The following is a 15271-nucleotide window of genomic DNA, read 5'->3' as shown; positions in this document are numbered from 1 at the left end:
GTATATGAATGACATTAGCAAAAATGCTAGCATGCTAACATAAGTCTATATGGGTGTTGTTGAAAGGGTTCTATGGGTGCAATGTAGCGCTCCCATTAGCTGCATTGTTAGCCACCTCTTACTTGCCTTATTTTATGACTCAGAATGCGTCTTGTGTGACAACAGTCCAAAGAACAAGTGCACTTCCCCTTTAAGAGGCAAGCTAACAAACACGGGTGTTCTTTCAAAGTTTGCGTAGAAGAGGACTTCCTTTGACCTTGTAATTGATTGTGTGACCTTGAAACGGTTTTGCAGAAGCCGTCAGTTCAAGAAGTGCCGCCGCTGTTAAACGGCGGTCGCTCGCAGCCGCAGCAGCAGCGCTCACTTCCTTCCTCGTCCTCCCAGAGCGACTCCTGTGCTCCGGACTCCCCGCCCACCTCGCAGGGTTTCTCCAGGGGAGGGTCTCCGCAGCGCAGCAGCTCCCCTCTGGGCGTGTCCACCTGGGCGGGCCCAGCCGACACCGCCACCTCCCAGGCCGCCTCCCTCCTCATGGCCGCCAACACCATCAACCTGTCGCCCAGCCTCATCCCCTCCACCGTCATGTCCGTCAAGCAGGTGTCGCCGTCCAGCAGCTGCTCGCAGGGCGTGACCCTCGCTATCCCGCACAGCCCGCCGCTGCCCCACAGCGCCCCCCTCTCCAGGGCCGTCACACCTGTGCACCAAGGGGCGGGGCCGGCAGGTAACAGCACGCCGCCTTGGCTGATGAAGGCTGCCGACATGTGCGGCACGTCCACGCTTCCTCTACCCAGGAGGCCCGGCGGGGAAGTGAGGCTGGCTGGCTTTCCAGGTAAGCTGCACCACAAAGTGTACTTGCAAGATAAATGTTAGCATGCTAACGTTAGCATGACAATAGAGGAGAAATTGTCGTACGTGTAAGATGGCGCCAAGTATCAAAATCCACCATTTTTACATTTATATAGACTTAGACTTAGACTTAGACTTCCTTTTTATTGTCATTCAAATGTGAACTTTACAGTACAGATAAGAAGGTTGCATTAGCTCATGGTAGTGCAGGATAAAAAAGCAATAAGGTGCAGATATAAATAAATAAATATATATATATATATATATAAATAAATAAATAGATTACTGTACAGATAAATATATTGCACTTTTTCATATGCATCCACGTATGGATGTATGTTATATTGTCTTTTTTATTCCAGCGAGTTAATCCATTTTGGGGGGAGTTGAGGGGATAATTTAATTATGATGCGTTCAAGAGTCTTACAGCCTGAGGGAAGAAGCTGTTACAGAACCTGGAGGTTCTGCTTCGGAGGCTGCAAAACCTCTTTCTAGAGTCCAGCAGTGAAAACAGTCCTTGGTGGGGGTGGGAGGAGTCTTTGCAGATTTTCTGAGCCCTGGTCAGGCAGCGGCTTTTTGCCATCTCCTGGATAGGAGGAAGAGGAGTCCTGATGATCTTTCCAGCCGTCCTCACCACTCTCTGGAGAGACTTCCAGTCTGAGGCACTGCAGGCTCCAGTCCAGACAGAGATGCTGTTTCTCTCTATAGTGCCTCTGTAGAATGTGCTGAGAGAGCTGTGCTCTTTTCATCCCACGCAAAAAGTGCATGCGCTGCTGAGCTCTTTTTACAAGAGCTCCGGTGTGTAGAGACCAGGTTATATTGTCAGTTATCTGCACCCCCAGGAACTTGGTGCTGCTTACTATCTCCACCGCTGTGCCGTTGATGTAGAGTGGAGCGTGGCTGGACTGGTGCTTCCTGAAGTCAACGATGATCTCCTTGGTCTTGTCCACGTTCAGGACCAGGTTGTTGGTTCTGCACCAGTCAACCAGATGTTTCACCTCCTCCCTGTAGTCCATGTGGTTGTTGTCACGGATGAGGCCCACTACTGTCGTGTACTTCACAATGTGGTTAGTAGTGGACCTGGCGCAGCAGTCATGGGTCATCAACGTGAACAGCAGTGGACTCAGGACGCAGCCCTGGGGGGAGCCGGTGCTCAGGGAGATGGCACTGGAGGTGTTGTTGCCCACTCTCACAGATTGGGGTCTGTCTGTGAGGAAGTCGAGCAGCCAGTTGCAAAGGGGGTTACTGAATCCAAGGGGGGCGAGTTTGCTCACCAAGTGCTGTGGGATGATGGTGTTGAATGCTGAGCTGAAGTCCAGAAACAACATCCGCACGTGTGTGTCCTTTCCTTCCAGATGTTCTAAGCTCAGGTGGAGTGCAGAGGAGATGGCGTCCTCTGTGGAGCGGTTAGGGCCATAAGCAAACTGGTATGAGTGGAATGTGGGGGGAAGTCTGGAGACAATATATTCCTTTACCAGCCTCTCCAAGCACTTCATTATGGTGGGAGTGAGTGCCACGGGGCAATAATCATTGAGGGAGGAGATTGTGGGTTTTTTAGGCACTGGAATGATTGTGGCCGTCTTAAAACATGATGGTACCACAGCCTGGGTCAGCGAGATGTTGAAGATGTCTGTGAGAACCCCCGCCAGCTGGTCTGCACATCCCTTAAGCACCTTGCCCGTCATCAGGTCCCGGTGCTTTTCGGGGGTTCACTCTCCTCAGGGTTTTCCGGACATCCGCTATGTCTAGGTTGAGCGGCTGCTCATCAGGGCGAGGGATGGATTTTCTCGCCGGAGTGGTGTTAAGTGCCTCAAACCTCGCAAAGTAGTTATTAAGGTCATCTAGGAAGCTGATACTGTTGCCACAGGGACAGGGGGCAGCTTTATAGTCTGTGATGACCTGTATGCCCTGCCACATTTGTCTAGTGTTCATGGGGTTCTCGAAGAAGTCCTGCACTTTCTGACTGTGAGCACGCTTTGCAACCTTAATGGCACGGTTCAGGTTAGCTCTGGCTGTTTTTAATGCTACCATGTTGCCAGACTTGAAAGCCTTGTTCCGAGCCTTCAGCATTGCACGTACCTCACTGTTCATCCAGGGTTTCTCGTTGGCCCATGTGGGGATGTTCTTGATCACACTGACATCCTCCATGCACTTCTGAATGTATGCGGACACAGACTCTGCATACTCCTCCACACGTTATGATTATCGGTGGCGGCTGCCTTGAACATGTCCCAGTTTGTGGTTTCGAAGCAGTCTTGTAATGCTTCCATTGCTCCCTCTGGCCAGGTCCTCACCTGCTTCACCGTAGCTTGCTTCCTGATGAGCAGGGGCTTGTATGCAGGAATTAGCATCACAGATAGATGATCTGAGGAGCCAAGGTGGGGGCGTGGTGCAGCTTTAAATGCGTGTTTAATATTGCTGTGCACCATGTCCAATGTGCTTCCACACCTGGTTGCAAAATTCACATATTGATGGAAATGAGGGAACACAGTTTTCATGTTAGCTTGATTAAAATCCCCTGCCACGATGAAAACTCCCCCTGGATGTGTAGTTTGCAGTTCATTGATGGAGCGGTACAAAGCATTCAAAGCTTCTTTGGTGTTAGCACTGGGGGGAAATGTATACTGCTGTGAAGATCATAGCACTGAATTCCCGGGGTAAATAAAATGGCCTGCATTTTATAGTTAATATTTCTACATCGGGAGAGAAATTAGCAAAAATGCTGGCATAAAATGTTAGCATGCTAACATTAGCATGATTGTGATAGGTAATGTTAAAGTTAAAGTACCAATGATTGTCACACACACACGAGGTGTGGTGAAATTTGTCCTCTGCATTTGACCTATGCCCTTGTTCACCCCCTGGGAGGTGAGGGGAGCAGTGGGCAGCAGCGGTGCCGCGCCCAGGAATCATTTTTGGTGATTTAACCCCCAATTCCAACCCTTAATGCTGAGTGTCAAGCAGGGAGGTAATGGCTCCCATTTTTAATAGTCTTTGGTATGACTCGGCCGGGGTTTGAATTCACAACCTACCCATCTCAGGGCAGACACTCTAACCACTAGGCCACTGAGTAGGTTTAGCGTACTTGTAAGATGGCGCTAAGTATCAAAATCCATGTTAAGGTTTATATGAATGAAATTAGCAAAAATGCTGGCATAAAATGTTAGCATGCTAACATTAGCATGATGGGATAGGAAAATGTTGCATACTTGTAAGATGGCGGCAAGTATCAAAATCCATGTTAAGGTTTATATGAATGACATTAGTAAAAATTCTGGCAAAAAAAATGTTAGCATGCTAACATTAGCATGATGAAATAGGAAAAGTTAGCGTACTTCTAAGATGGCGCCGAGTATGAAAATGCATGTTTTTTAGGCGTAAACCCATCAAAGAAGTTAGCATGAGCTAACGTCTTCCTCCTCCAGGCTCCAGGATGCTACCTCAGTCGAGGCCAACGCGAGTGGCGGCCATGTTTGCTCACTCACCCGCAGCGTCGGAGGGAGGAGGCGGGGCTTCCCTGCTGCACTTCCTGCCCGGGGACAGCATCACGCTGCTGATCTCAGAGCCCAGAGACGGATGGCACTACGGGCAGAACGAGCGCACGGGCCGGTGATAACCTCTTTTTATACAGCTTGTCCTTAAAACATGTAGCATAGCATCATTCTTTTTGGGGTTGAAAAATATATCCTATAAATATAAAATAGTAAAAAGACTGCTGCCATTTCATAATAATGTTATGTCTATTTATCAAATATGTTTAGGAATCATTATTATTGTTGTGAGTCAAAATATCAAACAATAAAATCATTGTAAAAAGAAATAATACTAAAACCACAAATATAATATCAATAGTAATAATGATGATTTACTTATTTGTTTTGGATATGCTTTATTGTTGTGGTAAAAAAAAAAATACAAGTAAATCAATAAATATTACTAACGATGCTACTGCTATGTAATAATATTTTTTTTTTCCACTGTATTTTTTTTATAAATATATTTGTTGTTTAAAAATATATAACAATAAAATAAATAAATATTACTAAAAAAAAAACGTCTACCATTTGAAAATACTATTGTCTTTTTTCAAATGTTTTTTTAAATAATAATAATTATTGTTGTGGTAAAAAAAAATATACAAGTAAAATAAATAAATATGACTAACAATGCTACTGCTATTTAATAATATATCTTTTTTTCCAATGCATTTTTTTAATAAATATAATTTTGTTGTTAAAAATATATAATCGTAAAATAAATAAATATTACTTAAAAAAAAAAACATCTGCCATTTGAAAATACTATTGTCATTTTTCAAATGTTTTTTTAAATAATAATTACTATTGTTGTGGTTGAAAAAAAAAAAAGAGTAAAATAAATAAATATTACTAACAATGCTACTGCTATTTAATAATATATCTTTTTTTCCCATGCATTTTTTTAATAAACATTATTTTTGTTGTAAATTTATAGTAAAATAAATAAATATTACTAAAAAAACGTCTGCGGTTTAAAAATACTATTGTATTTTTTTCAAATGTGGGATCTGAGCCCAGGATGTCGTTGTGGCTTGTGCAGCCCTTTGAGACACTCGTGATTTAGGGCTATATAAATAAACTTTGATTGATTGATTGATTGAAATAATAAGTATTATTGTTGTGGTTAAAAATATATAATAGTACAATTATTTACCAATACTAAACATTTTTTTAAATGTATAGTTTAAAAAAATTAATAATCATCATTATTATTGTTGTGGTTGTATAAGAAAAATACATAATAAATAAATAATACCAAAACTACTACAATTTAACAAGATAATAATAATATCCAAAAATATATAATAATAATAATAATGATTATTATAACATGTGTTTTTATACATATATATATATATATATATATATATATATATATATATATATATATATATATATATAAAGAAATATGAATGTATATAATAAATGTGATTATTTGTAGTTTGTATATCATTCATGTATCTACAGTCGGGGTCAAAAACTTTTGAGCACGGCTGTATGTTGCTATGGTTTTAATAAAATAATACTCCTGTTTGGAAAAGGCATTATTATTATTATTATATGTGATCAATACCTTATATTGATGGATGACTAATAATCAATATGTAAGAAAAGCAACATGTGATGTCTCGACAGAAAAGGCTGGTTCCCTTTCTCCTACACTCAACACGCTGGGACGGATCACCTGGACAGGTGAGTGTTGCCCACAACAATAGGCACGGGAAGTCAAGTGTACCTAATGGAGTGTCCCCCCCTTGCAGAGACCACTTCCTGTCCAAGACCAACAGCACCAGCATGAGTGGGCTGGACCAGCTGGTGTCTCCGCCCCTCACTGCCGAGTCAGACGAGGAGCACCGCCTTCCTCCACCCAGGGTCAGCACCTTCCGGCCTCGCCCTTACAGCATGGCCGACAGCCAGCAGGTGACACTGGGACACTGACACTGACACTGGGACACTGGGACACTGACACTGGGACACTGGGACACTGACACTGGGACTGGGACACTGACACTGACACTGACACTGACACTGGGACACTGGGACACTGACACTGGGACTGGGACACTGACACTGGGACACTGACACTGGGACACTGACACTGGGACACTGGGACACTGACACTGGGACACTGACACTGACACTGACACTGGGACTGGGACACTGGGACACTGACACTGGGACACTGACACTGGGACTGGGACACTGACACTGACACTGGGACACTGACACTGGGACTGGGACACTGACACTGGGACACTGACACTGACACTGACACTGGGACTGGGACACTGGGACACTGACACTGGGACTGGGACTGGGACACTGACACTGGGACTGGTATACTGACACTGGGACACTGACACTGGTACACTGACACTGGGACACTGACACTGGTACACTGGGACACTGGGACACTGACACTGGGACTGGGACACTGGGACTGGGACACTGACACTGGGACTGGTACACTGACACTGGGACACTGACACTGGTACACTGACACTGGGACACTGACACTGGGACACTGACGCTGGGACTGGGACTGGGACACTGACACTGACACTGGGACTGGTACACTGACACTGGGACACTGGGACACTGACACTGGGACTGGGACACTGACACTGGTACACTGACACTGGGACACTGAGACTGAAGCAGAGAGTTCATCAATGCTGAGTGCAAATGTCTGCTCTTCATCACAGATCACTGCCCATTTGGCCTCACCACCACCCTCTCCCACCAGGTGAGCATCCTCAACATAACAATCATCACAATAATAATCATCAACTATAATGATTGTAATCATAATAACAATAATATTCATAATCATAATCATAACAAGCATGATTATAATAATAACAATACCGACAATATTAATATTAACAATAATCATCATCATAACAACCATGATGATTATAATAATAACCATAATAATAATCATATTCATAATCATAATAATAACAATAATAATTATAATTATAATATTGACAATAACTACAATATTAATAATAATAATCACCATCATAATAACAACCATAATGATTGTTATAATAATAACAATAATAATACTCACAATAATAATAATAGCCATAAAGATTATAATAATAATAACTATAATAACAACAATATTAATAATTAAAATATAATCATAACAAAATTAATAATAAAGATAGTGATAAAAATAACAATAATGATAATACAATTAATAATAACAATAATAGTAATAATATTAACAACAAATAATAATGATAATAATAATAATAGTAATAATATTAACAACAAATAATAATGATAATAATAATAATAGTAATAATACTAATATGAATATTAACAATAATAATAACACCATTAATTACAAAAATGATAATGATAATAATATAAATAATAATAATAGTAATAATATTGAAAGCAGTAGTAATAATAATAATAACAACAATATAATAATAATAATAATCATAGTAATACAAATAATTCAAGTAATACAAATTATAATAATAATAACAATAACAATATTGTAATAACAATAATAACAATAATAATATAATAATAACAACAATGACAATAATAATAAAAATAACTATAACAATAATAATAATGATAATATCAATAATAATAATAGTAATAATAATAACAACAACAATAATAATGGTAATATCAACAAAAAACATAATTATCATAATATAAAGAATGATAATAAAAGTAATAACAAGAATAATGATAATTATAATAATAATAATAATAATAACAATAATGATAATAATAATAATACATAACAATAATAATAACCATAAAGGTAACAACAATAATAATAATGATAATAACAATATTAATTATAATAATAATAATAACAATAATAATAACAGTAATAGTAATAATAACAGTAATAATAATAACAATGATAATAGTGATCATAATAATAATAATAATAATACTAATAGTAATAATAGTGATACTATTAATAACAATTGTAATATTAATAAATATAATAATAATAGTAATTACTATCAATTTCTCTTCTCTCTAACACTTGATTGTTTGCTTCAGAGCGAACCCTTTTGCTCACGTTCGCCTCAGAAAGACTGTGACCAACGACCGCTCAGCCCCCATCATGGAGTGATGGCTGCTTATATCGCATGGAGTCACAGCACCCCTCTTCTACCATGGCTGCTTATATCGCATGGAGTCAAAGCACCCCACTTCTACCATGGCTGCTTATATTGCATGGAGTGACAGCACCCTTCTTCTACCATGGCTGCTTATATCACATGGAGTCACAGCACCACTGTTCTACCATGGCTGCTTATATCACATGGAGTCACAGCACCACTGTTCTACCATGGCTGCTTATATCGCATGGAGTATCAGCACCCCTGTTCTACCATGGCTGCTTATATCGCATGGAGTGACAGCACCACTGTTCTACCATGGCTGTTTATATCGCATGGAGTCACAGCACCCCTCTTCTACCATGGCTGCTTATATCGCATGGAGTCACAGCACCCCTGTTCTACCATGGCTGCTTATATCGCATGGAGTGACAGCACCACTGTTCTACCATGGCTGCTTATATCGCATGGAGTCACAGCACCCCTCTTCTACCATGGCTGCTTATATCGCATCGAGTCACAGCACCCCTCTTCTACCATGGCTGCTTATATCGCATGGAGTCACAGCACCACTGTTCTACCATGGCTGCTTATATCGCATGGAGTCACAGCACCCCTCTTCTACAATGGCTGCTTGTATCGCATGGAGTGACAGCACCACTGTTCTACCATGGCTGCTTATATCGCATGGAGTGACAGCACCACTGTTCTACCATGGGTGCTTATATCACATGGAGTGACAGTACCACTGTTCTACCATGGCTGCTTATATCACATGGAGTGACAGCACCTCTCTTCTACCATGGCTGGTTATATCGCATGGACTAACAGCACCCCTGTTCTACCATGGCTGCTTATATCGCATGGAGTGACAGCACCACTGTTCTACCATGGCTGCTTATATCGCATGGAGTGACAGCACCACTGTTCTACCATGGCTGATTATATCGCATGGAGTGACAGCACCACTGTTCTACCATGGGTGCTTATATCACATAGAGTGACGCACCTCTCTTCTACCATGGCTGCTTATATCGCATGGAGTGACAGCACCACTGTTCTTCCATGGCTGCTTATATCGCATGAAGTGACAGCTTCACTGTTCTACCATGGCTGCTTATATCGCACTCACTGGAGAAACTACAAACTAGGGCTGTCACTGTCTCAATCTGATATCATCAAGAAAAACAAGGATTTGATGACATGTGTTTGCATGTAAAATGTGTGATATCATGTGCGATATGAGCGGTCCTGCAGCGTGTTTACTTAAGTATGGTATAATGTGCGATACAAGCGGTCCTGCAGAGTGTTTACTTGAGTGTGATATCATGTGCAATACGAGCGGCCATGCAGAGTGTTTACTTGAGTGTGATATCATGTGCGATACGAGTGGTCATGCAGAGTAATTACTTGTGTGTGATATCATGTGCGATACGAGCAGTGTTTACTTGTGTGTGATATCATGTGCAATACGAGCAGTACTGCAGTGTGTTTACTTGTGTGAGATATCATATGCGATACAGGTAGTACTGCAGAATGCTTGCTTGTGTGTGATATCATGTACAGTACAACAGTCCTGCAGAGTGTTTACTTGTATGTGATATCATGTGCTATACAAGCAGTCTGCAGCGTTTTTTCTTGTGTGATATAATGTGTAATGTCATGTGCGATACGAGCAGTCCTGCAGCGTTTTTTCTTTTGTGATAAAATGTGCGATACGAGCAATATTTACTTGTGTGTGATATCATGTGCAATACAAGCAGTCTTGCAGTGTTTACTTGTGTGTGATATTATGTGCGATACGAGCAGTCCTGCAGCGTTTTTACTTGTGTGTGATATCATGTGGGATACGAGCAGTCCTGCAGCATGTTCACTTGTGTGTGATATCATGTGCGATATGAGCAGTCCTGCAGCGTTTTTACTTGTGTGTAATATCATGTGCGATACGAGCAGTCCTGCAGCGTGTTTACTTGTGTGTGATATCATGTGCGATACAAGCAGTCCTGCAGCGTGTTTACTTGTGTGTGGGATATCATGTGCGATACGAGCAGTCCTGCAGCATGTTTACTTGTGTTGTGATATCATGTGCGATACGAGCAATCCTGCAGCATTTTTACTTGTGTGTAATATCATGTGCGATACGAGCAGTCCTGCAGCGTGTTTACTTGTGTGTGATATCATGTGCGATACGAGCTGTCCTGCAGCGTTTTTACTTGTGTGTGATATCATGTGCGATACAAGCAGTGTTTACTTGCACATGCTAGCCTATAGGCTACTAGGAGCTAGCAGCTGCACACAATAGCACACAAGCTAGGCATAGGTAATAATCATGGAACAATAAAACGTGACATTATCAAGTATCAAGCGTGTCCACATTGTTCAACTTACTGCGTCATGAGCAACAAAACAAGGTGTGATCAAAGTATGTGTTGTTTCCAATGATATCGTATCAGATCACATCGGTATCGGCCACCACTCGAGGCTCCAATATTGATAGGTGAAAATGTTTTATGGGGACAACCTTGTTACAAACTGTCCACCTAAGTTGTAGTAGTTATTAATGTTGCCATTATCGCTCAGCTGCAACGTAACTACTGTCTAGTTGCACACCTTTACAACCTGCACACATGGACTTCCTGTTTAGTGCCAGGTAAGTTTTAAAATAAAAGCACGGCAGTATTAACCTGGATTGTAGGAGAGAAAATAACAATGCACACTTTTCATTTTCTTTTTAAGATGAAGTGACAGTTTAGTCACATGTTGGTGTTTTCCTCTTTGGTCTTTAGTTCCTGTCCAGCGCTCTTATTTTGTAGTTTCCACTTCATGTTGGTTAGTAATCATGTCTGTATATAATTAAGTTAAAGTACCAATGATTGTCACACACACACTAGGTGTGGTGAAATTATTCTCTACGTTTGACCCATCACCCTTGATTACCCCCTTTAAGGTGAGGGGAGCAGTGAGCAGCAGCGGTGGCCGCACCCGGGAATCATTTTTGGATGATTTAACCCCCAATTCCAACCCTTGATGCTGAGTGCCAAGCAGGGAGGTAATGGGTCTATATATATATATATATATATATATATATATATATATATATATATATATATATATATATATATATATACAGATAGAAATATATTTCTATATACATACAAGTATATATATATATATATATATATATATATATATATATACAGATAGAAATATATTTCTATATACATACAAGTATATATATATATATATATATATATATATATATATATATACAAGTATATATATATATATATATATACTGTATATATACTTACATATACAGGTAAAAGCCAGTAAATTAGAATATTTTGAAAAACTTGATTTATTTCAGTAATTGCATTCAAAAGGTGTAACTTGTACATTATATTTATTCATTGCACACAGACTGATGCATTCAAATGTTTATTTCATTTAATTTTGATGATTTGAAGTGGCAACAAATGAAAATCCAAAATTCCGTGTGTCACAAAATTAGAATATTACTTAAGGCTAATACAAAAAAGGGATTTTTAGAAATGTTGGCCAACTGAAAAGTATGAAAATGAAAAATATGAGCATGTACAATACTCAATACTTGGTTGGAGCTCCTTTTGCCTCAATTACTGCGTTAATGCGGCGTGGCATGGAGTCGATGAGTTTCTGGCACTGCTCAGGTGTTATGAGAGCCCAGGTTGCTCTGATAGTGGCCTTCAACTCTTCTGCGTTTTTGGGTCTGGCATTCTGCATCTTCCTTTTCACAATACCCCACAGATTTTCTATGGGGCTAAGGTCAGGGGAGTTGGCGGGCCAATTTAGAACAGAAATACCATGGTCCGTAAACCAGGCACGGGTAGATTTTGCGCTGTGTGCAGGCGCCAAGTCCTGTTGGAACTTGAAATCTCCATCTCCATAGAGCAGGTCAGCAGCAGGAAGCATGAAGTGCTCTAAAACTTGCTGGTAGACGGCTGCGTTGACCCTGGATCTCAGGAAACAGAGTGGACCGACACCAGCAGATGACATGGCACCCCAAACCATCACCCAACCATGCAAATTTTGCATTTCCTTTGGAAATTGAGGTCCCAGAGTCTGGAGGAAGACAGGAGAGGCACAGGATCCACGTTGCCTGAAGTCTAGTGTAAAGTTTCCACCATCAGTGATGGTTTGGGGTGCCATGTCATCTGCTGGTGTCGGTCCACTCTGTTTCCTGAGATCCAGGGTCAACGCAGCCGTCTACCAGCAAGTTTTAGAGCACTTCATGCTTCCTGCTGCTGACCTGCTCTATGGAGATGGAGATTTCAAGTTCCAACAGGACTTGGCGCCTGCACACAGCGCAAAATCTACCCGTGCCTGGTTTACGGACCATGGTATTTCTGTTCTAAATTGGCCCGCCAACTCCCCTGACCTTAGCCCCATAGAAAATCTGTGGGGTATTGTGAAAAGGAAGATGCAGAATGCCAGACCCAAAAACGCAGAAGAGTTGAAGGCCACTATCAGAGCAACCTGGGCTCTCATAACACCTGAGCAGTGCCAGAAACTCATCGACTCCATGCCACGCCGCATTAACGCAGTAATTGAGGCAAAAGGAGCTCCAACCAAGTATTGAGTATTGTACATGCTCATATTTTTCATTTTCATACTTTTCAGTTGGCCAACATTTCTAAAAATCCCTTTTTTGTATTAGCCTTAAGTAATATTCTAATTTTGTGACACACGGAATTTTGGATTTTCATTTGTTGCCACTTCAAATCATCAAAATTAAATGAAATAAACATTTGAATGCATCAGTCTGTGTGCAATGAATAAATATAATGTACAAGTTACACCTTTTGAATGCAATTACTGAAATAAATCAAGTTTTTCAAAATATTCTAATTTACTGGCTTTTACCTGTATATACATGTGTGTACATATATATGTATATATATACATATATGTATATTATATATATGTATAAATACACACAAATGTATATGTATATATACACAAATGAGTGTGTATATATATATATATATATATATATATATATACATGTATATATGTGTATATATACATGTATATTTGTGTGTGTGTGTGTATATATATACATATGTACACACACATATATGTAGATATATTTATATATATGTGTGTATATATATGTATGTGTGTATATATATATATATATATATATATATATATATATATATATATATATATATAATTAGTTATACCTGAGCAGCTGGCCAGGGCAGACTAAAAACATTTTTTATTAAATTTAATAAAAATAAAATAAATGTCCTGTTGTGGACATTGGTGTAAACCCAATTAACTTTTTCTTATACTAAAACAATTTTTTGTAGATTTTAAGTGAAAAAAACTGGCATATCAGTCACCAGAATGTCATGGTTTACGCTAGAATGAAGTGCCAGGTTTCAAAATCGCCCTTCTTTTTTTTCTACGTCGTTATTGCTGGGTGTCACTTCTTGACACGGTCGGTGGTCTCATGACACCTTGGATCAGTTTTATGAGCAGGAGAGGAAGAAAAACGATTGTGCAGGTTTTTAGGATCTTTTGGTTTCTTTTTGATGGCTGCTGCAGTCCCACAAGCCAGCACTTGCTGAAGGTGTTGGAGAGGCTTTTGTGTCCAAGTGTGAGGAGAAGCAAAGTGTTGTTGAAGGTTGACGAGAAGGTTGACAAATGTTTGTGATGTCTTCTTCTTGTAGAAGATGGCCTCCACATGTGAACATGTTATGTTATTGATCAGCATGTATTAGTCACTCTGATTTATGTTGCTTTCAATTGGTCTTTTGATCTCAATGGAGACAAAATGTTTTGCTGCTGTAGAAAGGAAGTGGAAGTTTGAACACGACTATGCACCAACAATGTTGTCCAATAAAATCCAATGCATGAAGGAAGGAATCTTTGTTTTGTGAGTTTGTGGTGCAAAACCATGAAGTGATGAGAATATTGTTTTATAAAAAGTTCTGATTGAAGATTCTATGATTGCACATCAAGTTGTCTGCTTTTATTCAGCCAGTCATGCCTGTGAATGGTCAACAGCACCAATCTAATAAATAGTCAAATCTATTTGGATTTAAGTCTTTTTTACTGACAGAGTTTGAATAAAATGTTACATTGATTTGACATTTAATCACATGTTGCTTCAACCCCACGGGTAAAAAAAAGTGTAGGAAACATTGTTGTAGAAAAACTATTTGCAAACCTGTATCTCAATTTGTGTGTCTGTAATCCGAATTCGTACTAGTTTGTGTGTCTGTATCTCAATTTGTGTGTCTGTAATCCGAATGTACACTAATTTGTGTATCTGTATCTCAATTTGTGTGTCTGTAATCCGAATGTGTACTAATTTGTGTCTATCTCAATTTGTGTGTCTGTAATCCGAATGTATACTAATTTGTGTCTGTATCTCAATCTGTGTGTGTAATCTGAATGTGTACAAATTTGTGTGTCTGTATCTCAATATGTGTGTCTGTAATCCGAATGTGTACTAATTTATGTCTGTATCTCAATTTGTGTGTACTAATTTGTGTATCTGTATCTCAATTTGTGTGTCTGTAATCCGAATGTATACTAATTTGTGTATCTGTATCTCAATTTGTGTGTCTGTAGTCCGAATGTGTACTAATTTGTGTCTATATCTCAATCTGTGCGTCTGTATCTCAATCTGTGTGTGTAATCTGAATGTGTACTAATTTGTGTGTCTGTATCTCAATATGTGTGTCTGTAATCCGAATGTGTACTAATTTGTGTCTGTATCTCAATTTG

The 15271-nt window shown here is 39.7% G+C and overlaps 1 protein-coding gene across 2 annotated transcripts in view; it reads left to right on the top strand.

Moving 5' to 3' along the window:
• LOC133604660 (BAR/IMD domain-containing adapter protein 2) overlaps nt 1-10895 on the top strand; it is a 45014-nt gene extending 34119 nt beyond the window's left edge. For both annotated transcript variants that reach the window (XM_072913073.1, XM_072913072.1), the window contains 6 exons: nt 385-826; nt 4269-4452; nt 6018-6074; nt 6143-6302; nt 7088-7128; nt 8430-10895. In XM_072913073.1, the coding sequence (XP_072769174.1) occupies nt 385-826; nt 4269-4452; nt 6018-6074; nt 6143-6302; nt 7088-7128; nt 8430-8502 (957 nt within the window). In that variant the 3' untranslated portion in view covers nt 8503-10895. The remainder of the gene's footprint in view (nt 1-384; nt 827-4268; nt 4453-6017; nt 6075-6142; nt 6303-7087; nt 7129-8429) is intronic.
• Nucleotides 10896-15271: the final 4376 nt, after the last annotated feature.

The sequence above is a fragment of the Nerophis lumbriciformis genome, linkage group LG04 (assembly GCF_033978685.3).
Source record: "Nerophis lumbriciformis linkage group LG04, RoL_Nlum_v2.1, whole genome shotgun sequence".
Lineage (NCBI taxonomy): Eukaryota > Metazoa > Chordata > Actinopteri > Syngnathiformes > Syngnathidae > Nerophis > Nerophis lumbriciformis.
Note: the sequence above shows the minus strand (reverse complement) of the source record. Positions and strands in the feature narration are given on the sequence as shown.